The sequence below is a fragment of the Lactuca sativa genome, chromosome 2 (assembly GCF_002870075.4).
Source record: "Lactuca sativa cultivar Salinas chromosome 2, Lsat_Salinas_v11, whole genome shotgun sequence".
Lineage (NCBI taxonomy): Eukaryota > Viridiplantae > Streptophyta > Magnoliopsida > Asterales > Asteraceae > Lactuca > Lactuca sativa.
Window position 1 is genome coordinate 35,813,177 of NC_056624.2, and position 21,732 is coordinate 35,834,908.

Sequence of the window (21,732 nt, forward strand, 5' to 3'; positions counted from 1 at the left end):
TAGAGCGAGACTTCGAGGGCGAAGTCTAATCCTAGTGGGGGAGAATTGTAACAGCCCGGATCTCCAGGTATTTTATTGTTTTAATATTTTGAGTTTTGAGAAGGGACTCGGCGAGTTGGAGCTCAGACTCGCCGAGTAGGGTCGCGATTCTGGACGCGGGATTCGTTCGGACTCGGCGAGTCCAGGATATGGACTCGGCGAGTCCATGCTGTTTAATGAAACCCTAATTTCTCGGGTTTGGGACCTATTTAAATGGCCTTATGGCCGTCATTTGCACCCATCATTCCATAGAGAGAAACCCTAAAAGTGCTTTAGCGATTTGTGAGTGAAAGGAGGCAATTCTTGACATTTGTGTGTTGTTTAGCAAAGAAGAAGGAGGCTCTAGCCAAGAGGAGGCAAGGGGGACTGCTATTTGGTGGATTGGAAGCTTGACCCTTCAATCTAAAGGTATAATTTCGACCCATCTCCTGTTTTGTGAAGTATAATCGATTTTAGGGTTTCTTGTGGCTTTGTTGAGTTGATTTGATGGCCAAATAGTCCCATGCTAGTGATGAGACTTCGGATCTGGATCCATAGAGGTCCAGAGAGCCTCATCCTTCAAGCTTTATAGAGAGCAATGGAGGTCATGACCTTGTGTAGTGAGATTTGTTGAAGATTCTTCATAATTAGTCATATAGAGGTTGTTCATGCATCAAGACTGGGACTTTACGTGATGAATCAGTCTAGGAGGGCCAGATCTATGAATTGTTGGAGTAGATCTGACCTTAGAAGCAAGTTTGAGTGATTGCATGGAATGGACTCGCCGAGTCCGATGAGCAGACTCGGCGAGTAGCTTGAAGATTGCCTTGGACCGGCCAGTGAGTGGTCCAGACGAGTCAGGAGTTGACCCAGTGAGTCAGGGCGAGTTGGAGAGGATTGTCATGAGGTCTGAGTCGAGCTGGGACTCGCCGAGTCGTTCTTGAGACTCGGCGAGTTGAGTCGGGGTGGCCCCGCGATTCTTCCAGGTGGAACTCGTCGAGTCAGGGGGGAGTACTCGACGTGTAGAAAGGGAATCCTAGAGAGTTGGTGAGAACGTCTAGACTCGCCGAGTTGCCGTGTGCACTCGCCGAGTCCGGTCAAAGTTGACCGTTGACCGTTGACCTGTGTTGACTTCTTAGGGGTAGTCAACCTTAGAGATAAAAAGTGTTAATTAGAGCCTTGTGATGTTATAGGAGGATTAGAGCTCGGAGGATCGAGCACGAGGGATTTCCAGGGATCGTGAGATACCGAGACACGCGAGGTGAGTCTTCTCACTATACTTTACCTTGAGTCGGTAATCAGAATTATGTGTTAGTGTATGTATGTTATGTGCATGTTATGTGTTGTACTGCATTATTTCTATGTGATTTATGCTGTGCATGTTTATAGAGTTGGAACCGGAAGGTTCACAGAGTTAGAACCTGAGGGTTCACAGAGTTGGGTGCACGGACCCATAGAGTTATGGCCTCGAGTGGCTAATATGTGTTTTATGAGTGGTATTTTGGGGAACTCACTAAGCTTTGTGCTTACAGTGTTAGTGTTGTTGTTTCAGGTACTAGCGATGACCGTGGGAAGGCGCCGGCTTGATCTGTACACACGTGGAGGAATTTGATATAATTATGTGATCTTGGGATTTGTATGATACATATTGGAATTTGAAATTGATGTTTTATTAAATTAAAAGAGAAATGTTTTTATAAATTGTGAAAAATAAATTTTAAAAATTTTCGGTGTTACAACTCTTTTAGCCCTTCGACTCTTCTCTTGATATTTCGGGATGTTACATAACAAATTCACTTTCAACACCAATATCGTTACCAAACGAATTGATTCGGTCTCGAATCAATAACGAATCAAAAATCAATAAACAATAGTACTTCAATAAACACGTGAAATTTATGAGAAGTCAATATTCAATCTTTGGGCTTGAAAGTTTCAAATCGTGCTTATTGGGCCTAGCTAGCCCAATAACGTGATCTTTAGGCCCGAAGGGAACGCGCTTACATGTTATTGGGCCTTCTATGACCTAATTCCATGTAAAAGGACTTTTAATAGCTTTATTGTGCTGTTGGGCCCCAAGGGCCCATTGGTACTGCTAGCAAAGTCGAGAAGTCAAATACGAGTCGGGCCAAGTGCCTTTCGCATTCCCGATAGCCTTGAACGACTTATGGAAATAATGGGGGCTTCGTACCTTCCTTTCTCCTCGGTTGTGGGGCTATGAGAAGTCAGGGTGGTTGGATTAAGTGAGTAGTACGGACGAAGCCTAAGGGATTGTTTGTATTTGGTAGTAATAAACTAGTCATCTTCATTAATGCGTGATTATAACGACTCACAATCCATAATTAATCCAATGTCACCTGGAATTATCGGAAACAATCGTCGTATCGATATAACAATAAACAAGACACGAAATTTTATGTATGAGGACAACATCGGGTTTTCCCGTGAAGTTCAACACTTTTACCAAAGTGATGTATACAAGGTTTTTACAATTATACACGTTTACAAAAATCGACAAGCATACTACGGATCTCCACACTTTTTCTTATATACAATATTCGTTTCAGAAAATATCGGATTTTCTGGGTTTTCAAACTACACAAAAATCATTATTTTTCAAACATGACTTATGAACTCACCAACATTTCATATGTTGACGTTTTTCCAGAATACTTGTATTCTCAAGTAAAAGGTAAATTGAAGAATATGTATCCAGTGATGTCACGGTGTTTTGTTTAAATTAGTATCGAACAGTTTAAGTTATGGAAATGTAATGTTTAAAACAATGTACTGAATGTAAACAATATCAGTTGTAATATTACAATGCATGGTGATGAATGATGTTATGATTCATGTATAATCATTGTGATGGTATTCAATTGAGTCATAATAGCCCTCGGACGTTTCCGCCGTCTGGTTCGGGGGTGTGATAGGTTGGTATCAGAGCTCTGTTTATAGTGAACTAGCATATCTAGCCACACATTGATATGCAACTATAAACCAAAAGAGTGACTAACACAACTCTAAACAAAACAAGTAAAACATAACAACAAAAACACCCTTGCTTGTATTAGGAAAAAGAACATAACACCGAACCAAACAAGATAATGCTAGTATCCCAGTTAATTGAGGATTGTTCTTAGTTGTATCAAGGAGCGGATGTAGCCTGATCAACTACATTCCCTCCAAGGTATAACTATCACACGTCCTGAGGAGATCGTGATAGCTAGGGAACCTAAAAAAAACATACCCCTTTAGCACCAAAAAGAGAACATTTGTTTAGTCTATACCATAGTTGGAGAGTCATAGGAGTAATGATAATTCATACCTTCCCCCAGTCTTCATGGAGGGAGAGCAGTAAGGTATCCAGATTCATCAAGTCCTAGTGGCTCACGGGATGCTCAAAGATGAACCCGAAGGGAATCAAGAGGGAGCACAGGGCGTCGGACCTGACGAATACACGGACACTGACTACGTGTTCGAGGAGACTGATGAGGACATAGAGGAAGGACAAGACTCGGGCAAAGATCACGCCACGTCGTTTGTTAGCGAGGCACAACAGGACCACCCCGCCCCACCAGTGATCCCCGCAAGGGAGAATCGCTCCCCCAAAGTTGAGATTGCCGCCCTGCGGCAACAGCTATTCGCCATCGAAGCATGTGCAGTGCGAGCTGAGCATGAGAGGGATGAGGTCATTGTAGACATGGCGGAGATGGCTTAGTTGTTGGCTCAACACTTCGGCATATGATCTCACCCCCCCTATCTTAGGATACTCCGTGGAGTACTAGGAATAGCAGTATCAGTCTTTAGTACTATGTCATTAGGATCTATGCTATGTACCCCGACTCTATGTTTAAGTGACTACACTACTCATAGAGCCGTTATGTTGACGAACTAATATCACTCATGTATGCTCTTACGAGCAAAATTTTCATGTATCAAATGCGGATAATATTAGTAAACTTTTATGTGTTTTATTATGACATTATAATCTGCTATGTGTTGCGAATCCATGATTGTATGCTAATTTGTAGAAGTACTTAAGTTCGTACCATGCACCTAGTCGGTAGGATCACAACCTCACAGAAACCACATACACTCAACCTCTTTCCGTTTCATGACAGAGAGATGCCTCGACGACCTACTCGCAGAAACCCTGGACCAACCCCACCTGAAGTTGACTCAACTGCATTCCAGGCAGCCGTATCTGCTGCAGTCACCGCATCAATGGCACAAATTCACCAAGGGAACAACGGAGGAGTCAACGGACAAGGGGCCGAGAGTTCAAACAACGGAATGAATCAAGGACCCACCAAAACATGTACCTACAAAGACTTCACAAACGCCAAACCAAGAACCTTTAACGGCGATGGAGGAGTGATCACCCTGAAACGATGGATCGAAAAGATGGAATCGGTGTTTGAGATATGCGATTGCCCTGAAGAGATGAAGGTGAAGTTTGTTGCATGCACTTTTGTTGACCAAGCGCTCACTTGGTGGAACGGACACGTGGAAGCCATGAAACTCCCCGTAGCCAGTTCCATGCCATGGACAGAAATGAAAGAAATGATGATGCTCGAATACGGTCCTCGCGGTGAAATTCAGAAAATAGAGCAAGAGCTATGGAACCTCACAGTCTGGAATGCTGATATAGATGCCTACATGTCCTGGCATGATCACCTCGGAAGGAAAGAAGATCGAGCGATGCATCTGGGGACTAACCTCCCCGATCCAAGGTAACGTGATAGTTGCATATCTTGAAACTTTCGACAGTGCTAAGAGATTGGCCAAGAAGCTTTATGACCACAACAACAAGAAGGGTGAGAAGCCAGCGGAGACCGAGGCCAAGAAGGAAAGTGATGGCAAGAAGGGGAAGAACAACAAGAGAAAGGGGCGTCAAGGCTCCGAGACTTCTAAGAAGCAGCAGACAGTGGCGGTTAATGTTGCCACCGCGCAAGTTCCATCCACACCACATGCTCCAGCCTCAGCTGCTCCAAATGCTCCTAGACCTTATTCCGGTAATCTTCCCAAATGCAAAAAGTGCAGCCTCCATCACAATGGAGAATGCAGGGAGATGCAGTGCACCAGTTGCAAGCGGAAAGGGCACACGGCAAGGTAATGCAAGACTTACCCTCCTCAGAATCAACAACAAGGAAGCAACAACAACAACAACCGCAACAACAACACCAACACCGGCGGCAACAATGCCGGACCTAGCCATACCTACTATGGGTGTGGAAGGACTGGGCATTTCCGTCGAGATTGCCCTAACAACAACAATCCCGGAAATGGAGGGACAAGAAGGGTGCTGGCAATGGTTCAAGGGGAGGCAATTCAGGATCCCGCTGTTGTTACCGGTACGTTTCCTCTAAACCACACTTATACATGCATCCTATTTGACACCGGAGCAGAGCGAAGCTTTGTGAGCAATAAGTTTAAACATTATTTAAAACAACAAACCCAGAAGCTCAATGAAACCTTTACGGTGGAAATGGCCAATGGGAAAACCGAATCAACTGGGGAAATCTACATCGGATGTACCCTAACCCTGAACCAACACGTCTTTCGAATAGACTTAATGCTTGTTTCCATTAGGAGTTTTGATGTGATTATTAGCATGGACTGGTTAAGCCCCTACCATGCTGAAATTATGTGTCACGAAAAGGCCGTTCGCCTTCGCCTTTCCAATCACGAAACCCTAGTTATTTACGGAGACAAACCCAGCATGAGCCTTCGCCTCATCTCGTGCGTCCAGGAACAGAAGCATCTACGAAAGAAAGATTTGACGTTCTTGGCTCACATAGTGGATAAAACTAAGGAAGAGGTTAACATTCAAGACATTCCAGTAGCACGTGAATTCCCAGACGTATTTCCTGAAGATCTTCCTGGAGTACCCCCAGAGAGACAAGTTGAGTTCCGAATTGACCTCGTTCCAGGAGCAACCCCTCTCGCTAAATCGCCTTAGGGGCTAGCTCCTGCTGAAATGCAGGAATTTTCCAGCCAACTCAGCGAACTCATGGGCAAACGATTTATCCGACCCAGCTACTCGCCATGGGGAGCTCCGGTCCTCTTTGTCAAAAAGAAGTACGGATCTTTTAGAATGTGCATCGATTACAGAGAGTTAAACAAACTCACCGTCAAAAATCGCTATCCACTCCCACGAATCGACGATATATTTGACCAGCTCCAAGGGGCTAGTTACTTTTCTAAGATTGATCTACGGTCCGGGTACCATTAGCTCAAGGTCCGGGAAGAGGATATTCCCAAAACCGCTTTCCAAACTCGTTACGGACATTATGAATTTGTCGTAATGCACTTCGGTCTAACAAATGCCCCTGCTGCATTTATGGACCTGATGAACCGAATCTTTCGACCTTTCCTCGACAACTTTGTCATCGTCTTCATTGACGACATTCTAGTCTATTCCCGAAGTGAAGAAGAGCATGGCCAACATCTCCGACAAATCCTAGAAACCCTGCGAACGGAAAAGCTATATGCAAAACTCTCTAAGTGTGAGTTCTGGCTCCGTAGCGTGAACTTCTTAGGTCATGTTGTTAGTCGGGAAGGAATTCATATGGATCCTTCTAAGGTCAAAGCCGTCGAAGGATGGGCAGTCCCGACGACACCCACAGAAATCCGCCAATTCTTAGGCCTAGCAGGCTACTATAGGAGGTTCATTCAAAACATCTCGAAGATCGCCAAGCCACTTACCTCACTTACACAAAAGGGTGTACCATTCAAATGGTCGGACAAACAAGAAGTTGCATTCTGAACCCTGAAACAAGCCCTCTGCAGTGCCCCAGTATTATCTCTACCAGAGGGAACGGAAGATTTCGTGGTCTACTGTGACGCATCGAATCATGGTTTAGGTTGCGTTCTCATGCAGCGTGGAAGAGTGATAGCTTACCCATCCCGCCAACTAAAAACACACGAAGTAAATTATACAACCCATGATCTGGAATTGGGAGCAGTGGTCTTTGCTCTGAAGATTTAGAGGCATTACCTTTATGGTACGAAGTGCACCATCTTCACGGACCACAAAAGTCTCCAGCACATCTTGAATCAGAAAGAGCTGAACATGAGGCAACGAAGATGGGTTGAACTATTAAACGATTACGAGTGTGAAATCAAGTACCACCCAGGCAAGGCCAACGAGGTAGCTGATGCCTTGAGCCGGAAGGAGTACTCTAATCGTCGTGCGAAAACTCTCTCAATAACCATCCAATCTCACCTAACCACTCAAATCAGGGTAGCCTAGTCAGATGCCATAAAGATGGAAAACAGAGCAAGCGAAGCATTACGCGGGATGGAGAAGAATCTAGAGGTAAAGGAGAACGGAGTATACTATTTCATAAACCGTATTTGGGTCCCTAAACTCGAAGGATTTAGGGAGGTAGTCATGAATGAATCTCACAAGACGCGATACTCCATCCATCCCGGTTCGGGCAAGATGTACTTGGATATTAAACAACATTATTGGTGGCCTAACATGAAGGCAGAAATTGCCACCTATGTCAGCAAATGCCTTACTTGTGCCAAAGTAAAGGTGGAGTACCAGAAGCCCTCAGGGTTATTACAGCAACCGGTGATCCCTGAGTGCAAATGGGAAGGGATTTCTATGGACTTTGTGACCAAGCTACCCAAGACGTCAGATGGATTAGACACCATATGGGTAATAGTTGACCGACTGACGAAATCCGCCCATTTCCTGCCAATAAAAGAATCCTACAAGATGGAGAGACTGACACGATTATACATTCGAGAAATCGTGAGACTTCACGGAGTACCAGTGTCTATTATCTCAGATAGAGACAATAGATTCACTTCATGTTTTTGGTAATCACTTCAGAAAGCACTTGGAACCCATCTCGACATGAGCACCGCTTATCACCCACAAACGGATGGTCAAAGCGAACGAACCATCCAGACGCTCGAAGACATGCTTCGCGCATGTATGATAGACTTTGGGAAGTCTTGGGATACCCACTTACCCTTAGTTGAATTCTCCTATAACAACAGTTATCATTCGAGCATCAAACTCGCTCCTTTCAAAGCACTATATGGACGTAAGTGTAGATCACCGTTGTGTTGGGCTGAGGTGGGCGACACCCAGCTAGCAAAGAAACTGGCATCAGTCGAGGCAGTAATGAGACCGGAGATCATTCGTGAAACCACGGAAAAGATAGTTCAAATCAGAGCTTGACTACAAGCATCGCGCGATCGACAAAAGAGGTATGCTGATAAATGGCGAAAGCCCTTAGAGTTTCAGGTCGGGGATCGAGTGCTGTTAAAAGTTTCACCTTGGAAGGGGGTCATTCATTTCGGAAAACGAGGAAAACTGAACCCACGATACATTGGACCTTTCGAGATCGTTGCCCGAATAGGTCCAGTGGCGTACAAACTACAGCTACCCGCTGAGCTAAGCAGTGTACACCCCGTGTTCCATGTTTCCAATCTAAAGAAGTGCCTATCAGATGAAACTCTCGTCATTCCCCTTGACGAGATTGAAATCAACGAGAATCTCCTGTTCGTCGAAGAACCACTCGAAATCATGGACAGGGAGGTGAAGCATACTAATCAAAGTCGCATCCCGATCGTGAAAGTATGGTGGAACGCGAAGCGTGGGCCAGAATTCACGTGGGAACGCGAAGACCAAATGAAGCAAAAGTACCCTCACCTATTCTAGCATTCTCAAATCTAGCTTTCAAAAGAATTTCGGGATGAAATTCCCTCTAACGGGGGGATGATGTCACAACTAGAAATTTTTCTGCCTTGTAACTACAACACTTAAGCCAAATTATGAATCAAAGACATAAGAGCATGTATGATGCATACTCTATGACAATAAAATTTCAAACAAACACCCCATGCAAGCATTTCAAGTAGTCAATAAGCAATTGGAAACCCTAGGAGTTCTTGTTTAAGTCCATTTTGGACTAGGAATTCCTTATTGGGCCCAATGGACCAATAAGCTTCTAATTTGACCATCTTGGGCTTAGAACTCTTAAATGGGCTCTAGTTGGACCCACTTCCATGTATTTCAATATTTTGGGCCATATTGGGCCCAAAGTGACATAAATTAATTACATGAACCATTTCGGGGCATAATTTACATAATTTAGCCCTAATAGGTCATAAAAATTATAGTTTGATTTATTTGAGTCAAGCATCATCTAGCTTAACTATAATATGGGCTTAAGGGAAAAAATCCCAAAAATCTCCTCTTTCCTTCTCCATTCTCGGCCCAATCCCAAAGGAAGGAAGAGTTGACTTTGTGTGTGCCACCTCACAATTATTCAAGGGACTTCAATGCAAGAGGACTCATACTTCCATGCACCATCCTTTCACACATCTCTCTTCTCTCCTTTCATCTTGATTCTCGGCCGAACCCAAACACATACACACACACTCTTCACTCAAACTCTCTCAAAAGAAACTCTCTCCACTCCTCTCCAAGTGTTCGAAAATCAGGAAGCTTTCAAGGAGGTTTTTACCACAAACACATCATCTAAGGTAAGTTGTTGTTAGATCCATAAGCTAGTTATTTCATTCCATTCAAGAATCATCTCTTAATCCATCCAAACTTATGATTTAGCACCTTAGAATCATCCAAGTTCGAGATCTTCCAAGGAAGGTTGCTAGTGCCGAATTTTTCTCGTTTTTCCTTCCAAAACCGAAACCACACCCAAGGTGAGCTTCATACCCCCTCTTTTCGGTTTTTATGAGTTTTTGTGGGGGGGAATACAAGGAAATATGTAGATCTATGATTAAATGTATGTCTTGTGTGATTTTTATGCTTGTATGTATGATCTTATGTGTTTTGTGATGAATATGTTAGCCAAAAAGAACCTAAAAACTGAGATCTACAATATGAGGAATGAAATAAACATGACTTATACCATTTTACACTAATCAAGTCAAGAAAAATAGTTTATTTGGTTAGAATGAACATTTTTGGACTTAAAACCCATTTTTGGGCTCAAATTGTCAAAAATACAAAACTAAGGGCACAAAACGACAAATGATAATTGCTGGAGGTTGAAAATAGTCCAAACAGTTTCTAATATAAATTTTCTGAATATCAACACTTTTGAGGGGTTTAAAATGTAAATTTTGAACATAATGGGCTAAATTGGGCTTTTCGGCCCAATAAGCCCCAAATTGCGAGATTTTTGAAATTGAGGGGCTGAAAATGCAAGTTTCTGTAAAACAGGGGATTGCAAGTGTAATAAAACTATTTCAAGGGTCAAAAATGTTTTTCAAAGTCAAAAGGGATAAAAAAAATGCAAAAAATATCCATTTTGGGCCAAAACTGTAAAGTTGCAAAAATGAGGGTTCCAACCGAGAAAATTTCATTTTTGAAGGACTTAAGCTGTTTATCAAGTAAGTCTGGGCTGAAAATGTCTTTTCAATAAGTTTTGATACTAAAGTGTCAAGACAAATGGTTTAAGGACTAAAATGAAAATTCTTTTATATAAAGGGTTAAAAGTGTAAATATTATCCAAGAAGGGTCATAAAAAGGTAAACTATTATTTTTAAACAATAAATCCTTTAAGATAAAATACGAGCACCACGGCTACCGGCAAAACATAATAACAAATTCACTTTCAACACCAATATCGTTACCAAACGAATTGATTCGGTCTCGAATCAATAACGAATCAAAAATCAATAAACAATAGTACTTAAATAAACACGCGAAATTTACGAGAAGTCAATATTCAATCTTTGGGCTTGAAAGTTTCAAATCGTGCTTGTTGGGCCTAGCTAGCCCAATAACATGATCTTTAGGCCCGAAGGGAACGCGCTTACATGTTATTGGGCCTTCTATGACCTAATTCCATGTAAATGGACTTTCAATAGCTTTATTGTGCTGTTGGGCCCCAAGGGCCCATTGGTACTGCTAGCAAAGTCGAGAAGTTAAAAGTGAGTCGGGCCAAGTGCCTTTAGCATTCCCGATAGCCTTGAACGACTTATGGAAATAATGGGGGCTTCGTACCTTCCTTTCTCCTCGGTTGTGGGGCTATGAGAAGTCAGGGTGGTTGGATTAAGTGAGTAGTACGGACGAAGCCTAAGGGATCGTTTGTATTTGGTAGTTATAAACTAGTCATCTTCATTAATGCGTGGTTATAACGACTCACAATCCATAATTAATCCAATGTCACCTGGAATTATCGGAAACAATCGTCGTATCGATGTAACAATAAACTAGACACGGAATTTTATGTATGAGGAAAACATCGGGTTTTCCCAGGAAGTTTAACAGTTTTACCTAAGTGTTCTATACAAGGTTTAACAATTATACACGTTTACAAAAATCGACAAGCACACTACGGATCTCCACACTTTTTCTTATATACAATATTCGTTTCAGAAAATATCGGATTTTCTGGGTTTTCAAACTACACAAAAATCATTATTTTTCAAACATGACTTATGAACTCACCAACATTTCATATGTTGACGTTTTTCCAAAATACTTGTATTCTTAGGTAAAAGGTAAATTGAAGAATATGTATCCAGTGATGTCACGGTGTTTTGTTTAAATTAGTATTGAACGGTTTAAGTTATGGAAATGTAATGTTTAAAACAATGTACTGAATGTAAACAATATCAGTTGTAATATTACAACGCATGGTGATGAATGATGTTATGATTCATGTATAGTCATTATGATGGTATTCAATTGAGTCACAATAGCCCTCGGACGTTTCCACCGTCTAGTTCGGGGGTGTGACAGATTTAGGGTTTATTATGCCCTTTGTTGGGTTGAATTCATGTGCAAATAGTCCCTTATGGTGAGGAAGCTTTAGATCTGGATCCATATAAGTCCATGGAGCCTTACTCATCAAGCTTTATGAAGAGCAATGAAGGTTAGGACCCTCGGTTGAGGTATTTGGGGCTAAATCATCATATATGGTCTTATAGATGTTCCATGTGCATGAAGATAGAGACTTTCTGTGATTATTGAGCTTGGGGAGGTTAGATCTAAGGGTTAGAGGACCACATCTAACCTCAGGAAGTCTCTTGAGTTTGAGCACGGTATGAACTCGCCAAGTCCATGAACAGACTCGACGAGTAGGAGCGGGTTTCCCCGAGTATCACAAAGTTGATGACTCGCTGAGTTGAGGGAATGACTCGGTGAGTCAGAGGGAATTTGGGGGAGTTTAGTTCACGACTGAACTCGCTGAGTCAAGAGTCGGACTCGTCAATTTAGGACGGGTTGTCCTGCGATTCATGATCAGTGACGAGTTGAAGAGTGGGGGATTGACTCAGTGAGTTAAGTAAGTACCAGGATTATGAAGGACACGCATGGACTCACCGAGTCATAGTGGTCCACTGGACGAGTATGGTCAATGTTTGACCATTGACTTTGTTGACTTTTAGGGTTTGGTCAACATTTGGACTAGTGGACTGTTTGAAGGGTAAAATGGTATTTTAGCCTTCTTAGAGGACATATGGGAGTCTAGTCTATCCAGGAAAGCTGATATTAATTGAGATGATTGTTATGTTTTAGGCTGAGGCTAGATCAATGTATACACGAGCGAGATACTATCCGAGATATCCGAGGTGAGTCTTCTCACTATACTGTACCTGGAAGGGTACTTATGTGTGACCGGAAGGTCTTGTATGATATGATATATGTGATATATGCGGTTATATGATATGTATGTGCTATGTATGATATGTATGGTAAGGACCGGAAGCTCAAGAGGGTACGGACCGGAAGGTCGATACGGGTAGGACCGGAAAGTGTACCGGGACTCGGGACGGAAGTCCCCTGAGACACCTGGATCAGAAGATCCCATAGAGTATAGCCTGGAAAAGCGTATGTGAGGTATATGATATTTTGGGGAATTCACTAAGCATTTATTGTTACAGTTGTTGTGTTACATGTTTCAGGTACTAGCGAGGACTGTGAAAAGGTGCCGGCGTGACCCGTACACACAGTGAGAAGATTTGATTTTGATCTTGGGATATGTTTTGAATTGATAACTATTGTGGATTACTTTGGAGAATGTTTATTATATGAAAATTTTGGTTGTTGAAAAATGAAAAATTTGTTTTGAAAATTACGTCGTTACAAAGACTATGGAGGATCTTTGTATTGATAATCCAGAACCCCAGTTGTTAGCTTATAATTCGATGAAATACAAGGCAGTGATAAGGTTCTGGCTCTATTGTTTATGGCGTCTCAGGAATGACATGACATTTGTTTCCAAAACATGACTAAGACAATGCAGAGCCAAGCGTTAGATGTTTTATGTATCTCCTCTCTATGGTTTAAAGCTAGATGTTTGAAATATTTTGTTGATCATAACTCATATATTTGGATGAAAGCCTTCTCAGGCCTTTTTCCTAGCTTCTCACCGGCTCTTTTTGCAATATAATCCTGTGTTGTTAAAAAAAATAATTTATATTTTAAAATTTTTGAAAGCATTACACAACAGTTTGCGGCATAAATTTATATGTTTAAAATAAAAATACTATAACATCTCAAAAACATTATACTAACAATTTAAAAACATTATATTTTATTGAATTTTGGAAGTTCAAAATCATTATTATTATTTATTTTATTTTTTAATTAATATATATTAATATAAATAATATATTAACAGGGTCTCCATTGGGGGTTCAGGACCGGACTACCCAGCCCTGCCCCCGCCGCCGAAATCAAAACAAGAGTTAACCTTACCCCCGCCCCCGTCCCTGATTTTTTAAACAAAAATTCCCCATTCGGGATTAGGGTTTCACAGGAATTTTTGAGATCCCTAAAACTTATCACCAAGCTAGTTAAAAACTTATTTGACAATGCAAGACTGGAGCAACAAGATAAAAAAGAAGAGTACATTCAGGAGAAAAGAACACCGGGCAGCACCAATATCAGACAATGTCTTCGTAGGGTTCCCGATGGACATTTTACAGCAGCAGTGAAAGTTTTATGTTCTTCGGGGGTTGCTCCATCTGGGGGTGATACCGCGAAGGCATTGGAGGATAAGCATCCATACAAGCCACAACCTTCCATGCCCAACACCATACTTTCAGAACCTTCCCTGGTAGTGGATGTTGACAATGTCCTTGGGGGAATTAAATCCTTCCCTAAAGGCACCTCGTGTGGGAGGGACGGGTTGAGAGCTCAACATATTTTAGATGCCCTTTGTGGAGAAGGTTCGGCTATAGCCAAAGACCTCCTACGTGCTATTACTTCTGTGGTTAATCTATGGTTGGGAGGAAGATGCCCTTCGAGCTTGGCATAATTTGTTGCCTCTGCTCCTCTCACGCCGCTCTTAAAACCTGACAAGGGAATACGACCTATTGTAGTAGGTACTATATGGAGACGTTTAGCTTCCAAGTTGGCCATGAAAGGGGTTGGTAAAGAAATGGCCAAATATCTCAATGATTTTCAGTTCAGAGTCGGGGTGTCGGGTGGCGCTGAGATCATTTTACATAGCGCCAATAGGTTGTTGAGTGAGCGCCACGATTACAAATCTCTCTCCATGCTTACCGTAGACTTCTCTAATGCCTTTAACCTTATTGATAGATCCGCATTACTTCATGAGGTCAGATTGAGGTGTCCATCTATTTCCTTGTGGGTCGAATTCCTATATGGTCAAGCAGCAAGGTTATATCTAGGCAACACACAAATCAGGTCTTCTACTGGGGTTCAACACTGAGACCCCTTGGGACCACTTCTCTTTGCCATTGTGTTGCACCCGCTCTTGCATAAGATTAGAAACAATTGCAAGCTTCTTCTCCATGGCTGGTACTTGGATGATGGCACACTTATCGGAGATTCAGAGGAGGTGGCCAAAGCATTGGACATCATTACGGTGACTGGCCTAAAATTGGGCCTTCAGCTGAATATCAAGAAAACTGAGCTCTTTTGGCCCTCGTGTGATGGTAGGAAGTTACGGGAGGGGCTATTTCCGGTAGACGTTGGGAGGCCGCCTTTGGGGGTGAAACTTCTTGGGAGAGCTGTTAGTAGAGATGTTAGTTTCATTCGCAGCCTAGCCATAAAGAGAGCTGAAAACGCGGTGAATTTGATGCGCCTTCTTCCACAATTGTCTGACCCCCAGAGTGAGCTCCTTCTTCTTCGGTCTTGTATGGGTATTGCTAAGCTTTTCTTTGGGTTGAGGACGTGCCAACCTGTTCACATGGAGGAGGCGGCAATATTCTTTGACAATGGATTGCGCGGGGCGATTGAGGACATTGTGGTTTGTGGGGGCCTTTTCTTTGGTGACATACAATGGCGAATTGGTTCCTTAACCATTAGTTTTGGGGGTTTGGGTTTATACTCAGCAGTAAAGGCTACCTCCTATGCTTTTGTTGCCTCACTGGCCCAATCTTGGGTTTTGCAAGACCATATCTTACGGGATAGCGGTATACATGGTATGGATCCTGATTATAATTGTGTCTTGGCATCCCTTCGCAACAAGCTTCCAGATTTTGACCTTAACAATTTTACTACTAAAGACACCGCCCCCCTAAATCCCAGAATACACTGGCGAGTGCCCTTTTTTGTAAAATTGTCCAAGATATGGAAATGTATTTCGACATGACGGCTCCGCAAAAAGCGGTTTTCCAGTGCTTACGTGCACCACATGCTCAAGATTTTCTTCTGGCTATCCCTATAGATGGGCTTGGCCAACACATGTCTCCCGTGGAGTATCGTACTATTTTCAAATATTGACTCATGATTCCTATTTTCCCAGCTGATGAGATATGTCCTGTGTGTCGCAAGGCATGTTTGGACTCTTTTGGAGAGCATGCAGATCACTGTAATGAACTCCCGGGGTTCAAATACAGGCACAATATGGTTAGGGATGTTTTGTTTGACATATTTAAGCGTGCCGGGGTTTCTGCTAAGAAAGAGGCACCTGTTAATTTCTTGACTGATCCGACAGAAGGAAGGTCAACCCTCAGACCGGCTGAGATTTTGATTTTTGTATGGGTCGGTAGGAAACACGGATGTGTCGATCCTACAGGGGTATCCCCTCTCGTGGGCCTGAGGGCTGGGGGTTTCACTGCGGGACATGTTGCTTTAAAAGCGGCCACAAGCAAAGTCACCAAACATGAGAGATCGTGCATGGAGAATCAACACGTGTTCATATCATTTGCATTTGTTACGTTTGGTTTCCTCGCACCGGATGCGATAGAGCTTCTTAAAAGAGTACAATAAATCATGCATAATAATGTTATATCCTCTAGATCTTCGGATGTAGTCTTTAAAAGAATTAGTATTACCATTCAAAAAGGCTTAGAGGCACAACTTGTTGCCCGTTTGCCATCTCACTCGTTGTACGATAACAATTGAACTTGTTGTTTAATGTTAAATGCATTACTATTTACAAATAAGTGGATTTAGCAACGGATTTCTAGATAATACGTCGAACAAATGGAACATATAATTTTGATATCTTGTTTGTAAGTAGTACGTTTCCCCTTCTTTGGGCTCAAGGAAAACAAAACACAGACCAACCAAGAGGAGAAGGAGAAACAAGGGATTGACAAATACCTTCCTGCCAAGGTTTTATTGACGTAATTTAAAAAAGGTTCCAGATAAAAATAAAACAACTTCAACTCCTACTTATTCGGGAACAATTAATAGCTAGTCTTCGGGATTGTGCTTCATTGGCACAAGGCAAAGAGGTACTTTCCTCTTAACAACCGGAAAGCCTTCTTGCTCCATGTCCAGATTTTCATTATTCACTTCATTTGGAAGTTTCCAATCAAATGAGTAAAATATACTTGCTACCGTGAATTCTATAATGGAAGTAGCCATGTTTGCTGCTGGACATGATCTTCTGCCCCCTCCGAATGGAACCATCTCACACTGATCAACTTCAAGGTTTTCTAACCTCTCGGGATTGAAATCGGTTGCATCATCTTTCCAGATTTTTGAATCTCTTCCTATTCCCCATGAATTGATTAAGATTCTTGTCCCAGGTAAGATGTCGCATCCATTAATCTGACAATGGCTTGTGCATTCTCGTACAAGCAAAAATGGGGGTGGGTGTAATCTTAACGTCTCCTTCACCACCAGTTTTAAATATGTCATTTGTGTAATATCTGATTCGTCTATCCTCGGTTTCTTTCCGACACAGCTTCTAATTTCGTCTTGCAGCTTTTGCATAACTCTCGGGTTTTTAATAATTTCAGAAATTGCCCAGATGGTTGCGGCAGTAGTTGTGTCAACCGATCCATTGATCACATTCTGAAAAGTTTACGATCAAAAGAGTTAGGGTATAACTTATATATACATAATCTTTTGTCAAAAGGAATATCTATGAATGAAACTGAAACAAAGTGTTTACCATCAAAAGGCTTTTCAATTCATCTCTGGTCAACTGAGATCTGCATGCATCTATCAAGTCTCTTTCATGGTCGCCTCTTTCTGATTCAGTACGATCAATATGTTCATCAAGAACCATCTCGAGGAAGCTATCCAAATCACTGAAACACTGTTCTAGTCTACCATTCCACCCTCTTAATCCGTCCAATATCCACCCAACTGATGGAAATATATCCGACAAGGAACCCGACAGCATGATGACCAGCTCATCAAGAATTTCTTTTAATGTTTTACCCCTAACTAACGTCCCTTCTCTGTAGCTCTTACCCACTGCAAGCTTGCAGGCAACGTCAGTTATGAGATGCTCGATGTGATCTTCTAAGTTTATCGTAGTATCCAAAAGATGTGAAGAAAAAGAATCAAGCATAGTCTTGACCTCCATATCTAACACATTTTTAAAGAATCTGGTTCTTTTAGAACCTGCGAACTCGGTTATAAAAACCTTACGCATCTTCTTCCAATGATCATCAGTAGGTGAGAACGCAACGTCCATGTAGTTGAACGTTAGTCGTTCAAAAGCCTTGGAGCGTGGACGGTTATTGAGTATGTGATCGTAAGTTTTTAAGACTTGGTTGGCCAATTCACTGGAAGAGATTATAACATATGGCTTGGAACCTAGATGAATGAGCATGATGGGGCCGTATTTGTGGGAAAATTCCCATAGGACATGATGGAGGTCCTTACCTAGAATTTGATGAAAGTTCCCTATAAAAGGAAGCCTCCGAGGGCCAGGGGGAAGGTTAGGGTAAGCCATGGATGACTTCTTCCTTAGGTGAGTATATATCAAGGCACAAGAAAAGAAGAGAACTAGTACTGGTTGAAGAAGCCATGAAGGGAAGAAAGTGAAGGTATCCATGCATGTGCGTGAATATAAGGGTTTTGATGTATTTGCTTTGCAGTTAATTATATCCACCTCTACTTATAACGGTGGAGGGGGCGACCTTATTATGCTGGCGGGAGATGCGGTATCGTTATCCATAGGGATTACAATTATCAATTATAAATTTTGAGCGTTAGGTTGGTGGCTATCGTCCCGAATATATATACATTTCTATATTGCTCGTTCTGGACTAACATGACTTTGTTATTATAATATTTGCTGTTGGGCGCAGAGATAAATGACCTAATCGATTTCCTGTTTATTGTCATTAATGTAAGTTGTTTGCATGTAGGCTTGTTTACTGTGAGACAGCTATTTTCTGACATCATTTAAGAATTGTGTTTTTCTGGTAAGAGCATCCGCCTTGCAAATTTCGAATGCATTCCATATAAGTCCTGTTCTTTCAAATATAGAAAGGTTGCAAACTTAAATTTAACATTAAATAATGTTTTCAATTTTAATATTTTATTTATTTAAACTATCTTTACTATATATATATATATATATATATATATATATATATATATATATATATATATATATATATATATATATATATATATATATATATATATATATATATATATAATACAAGCTTATTGTTATCATTTGTGGACATATGTTTAACATATTTAATTAACAAATATTAATAACTATTATTTATTTAAAATATAAATGATCATAAACATATTAAATTAAAAGAAATACAATTATTTAAACGTAATTGATAGAGTGCATAAAACGGACATCATTTTCCGTTTAATAACATATCGAGTTGCATTTCATACAACTTTCTTTGTTGTTCTGACAATGTTGATGGATCAATTTCTAATAATTTCATTGCTAGTTTACTCTTTTGACGTCCATCTTTTTTTATATCGTGGTCTTTTAAAGTTGTTGTGTATTCTTTCAAAGTTGTTGTGTATTCTTTTTTCATATCGTGGTCTTTCAAAAACGATATATTAGAAGGAATCGTGTAGATGGAGCAGAACTTCTGCATAAAGACTATTTTGTTGAGCGTCCGAACTATAATGAAGATTTATTCCGACGTAGATTTTGAATGCGAAGGCCATTATTTAAGCGCATACTTTATGCGGTAACGATGTTTGATCCATACTATCAAAGTAATAGAGATTGCACCGGTAGACAAAGTCTATCATCTATTCAGAAATGCACTGCCGCCATGCGTACGTTAGCGTATGGTGTAGCTGCAGATGCCGTTGATGGATATCTACATATTGCAGAAACCACCACAATAAAATGTGTCAAGAAATTTGTAAAAGTTATCATTAGTGTGTTTGGTGACGAGTACTTGCGAAGACCAACTGTTGAAGACCTTCAACGGTTACTTCATGTTGGACACGAACAAGGGTTTCCAGGTATGTTAGGTAGTATTGATTGTATGCATTGGGAATTGAAAAATTGTCTAGTTGCATGGCATGGGCAATATGCTAGTGGAGATCATAAAAGTCCAACAATAATATTAGAAGTTGTTGCGTCACAAGATTTATGGATATGACATGCTTTTTTTGGACTTCCAGGTACATTAAATGACATCAATATGTTAGACCGTTCTCCTATTTTTCACGAGCTGTTAGAAGTGAAAGCACCAAAGATTAACTTCCAAGTGAATGGTAACAATTACAACTTAGGTTACTACATCACAGATGAAATTTATCCCAATTAGGCTACTTTTGTAAAATCAATACCCTTACCTCAAGGACCGAAACATGCACTATTTGCAAAGAAACAAGAGGCGGCTAGGAAAGATGTTGAAAGAGCGTTTGGCATATTACAAGCAAGGTTTGCTATTATTAGTGGACCATCGCGTATGTGGTGCAAGGAAATAATTAGAGAATAATGAGAGCTTGTCATTATGCACAATATGATTCCAGAAGATGAATGTGATTCATATATTCGTCAATTTGATTATATAGATAATGATGTTAATTTTAATATAGTTAGGCCTGAAATTTTATGAAGTCGTCTTCCTTCATATGAAATTTATCTTCGGAGTCATGCAAAAATTCATAACAGATCCATAAATCACAAACTACAAGCGGATTTGATTGAAGAGATTTGGAACCGATTTGAAGACGAAGAAAATGTGGAATAATATTGTAATATTTGTTTTATAATTCATGTTTTTTGTAACGTCTTGACATTTAAATAATTAATAAAGTAAAATAAAATTAATATTTATTATTATTTTGTTATTTTATTTTAAAAATATTATTTTAATTATAATAATAAAATTTATGTTTATTTATTATTATGTAAATATTAATATTTAATATATATATATATATATATATATATATATATATATATATATACATATATAATGTAATTGTTGATGTGGCAGTTGGGAACACTTTTGAAAGATGAGTGTTATTGCACTGATGTGAGTAGTCATTGCAAACCTGATGTGTCACAGTTGAAAGATTAGTGGCAATGCACTGATATGGATGGCCTAAGATCTTTCTTGATCTTTCAGCTGATCTCTAAATAAATAAATGAACATTATTGGTGCTCATACACATGCATAATTAATGGTTTTGTACCATACTACAACCGAAACTGTCACCTATTTTTCATATCATTTATATCGGTTGAAGATTTATTTTTAACTAGGGAAGAATCTTTATTTTTAACTAGGGAAGAATCATCATTTGACTTAGATCAATTTTTTTCAAAGCTTACCAAAAATATTACACTATTTCAATAATCAGAAAAGAAAGTTGACACATATGGCTAAAAATATTCATAAAAAAATACAACAAATTCAACTTAAAACCAATAACGTTACAAACCATTACCTGTAAACCTTTTTCTATGGATGTTTACAAATACAAATGGAACCTGAAGCAAAAATCATTAAACCTAAAAATAAAATTTTAAGAAATAAACACACAAGTAAAGCAACATAATGAGGTTTACTTTTAACCTAATCATATACATTTTAGTATTGATCCATATCCATGGTTTGAGGATGGTGGGGTACTAAACTTGATGTTAAAAGATTAGAGTACAAAACGCACCAAAAAGCTCCAAATGACAATATGAAACACAATGTGGGTCAATGATCAAATAAAAGAAAGAAATTATATGATTCACTTGACAACTTTATATATCTTTTCAACAAAATTATAGTTTGAATATTCTGTCAAGCATCATAAAGTGTGAAAACATTAGGAACCTCATCGAATAAGTAGCTGCATAATATATAATACTTCATTCAAATAAAAAAAAAAAGAAATGTGTGCACATGATTTTGAGAACCATGTGTACACTAAAATTTCAAATAGTCATGAATTCAAAAAACAAAAGCAAGAATGTAACCGCTGGAATATCTTAACCATTTTCAATTTATTCTATTACTTCAATGTTGTGTTGTGGAAAGGATCCAAGGGATCTAGACATTTAGTTCCTGTATCGTAATCAAAGAAGTTCACTGAAAAGTTAACCACAACTCATG

The 21,732-nt window shown here is 40.2% G+C and overlaps 2 protein-coding genes across 2 annotated transcripts; one reads left to right on the forward strand and one right to left on the reverse strand.

The window, feature by feature from the left end:
* Positions 1-16,416: 16,416 nt before the first annotated feature.
* Positions 16,417-18,397, reverse strand: LOC111886443 (eupatolide synthase). The gene is made up of 2 exons (XM_023882691.3): positions 17,337-18,397; positions 16,417-17,236 (listed from the first exon to the last, which is right to left on the reverse strand). Exons 1-2 carry the CDS (start codon positions 18,228-18,230, stop codon positions 16,631-16,633), a joined length of 1,500 nt encoding a protein of 499 aa, XP_023738459.1. The 5' UTR covers positions 18,231-18,397; the 3' UTR covers positions 16,417-16,630.
* A 959-nt stretch (positions 18,398-19,356) lies between these two features.
* Positions 19,357-19,941, forward strand: LOC111886264 (uncharacterized). Its single transcript, XM_023882507.1, has 2 exons — positions 19,357-19,633; positions 19,796-19,941. Exons 1-2 carry the CDS (start codon positions 19,357-19,359, stop codon positions 19,939-19,941), a joined length of 423 nt encoding a protein of 140 aa, XP_023738275.1.
* The last annotated feature ends 1,791 nt before the right edge of the window (positions 19,942-21,732 follow it).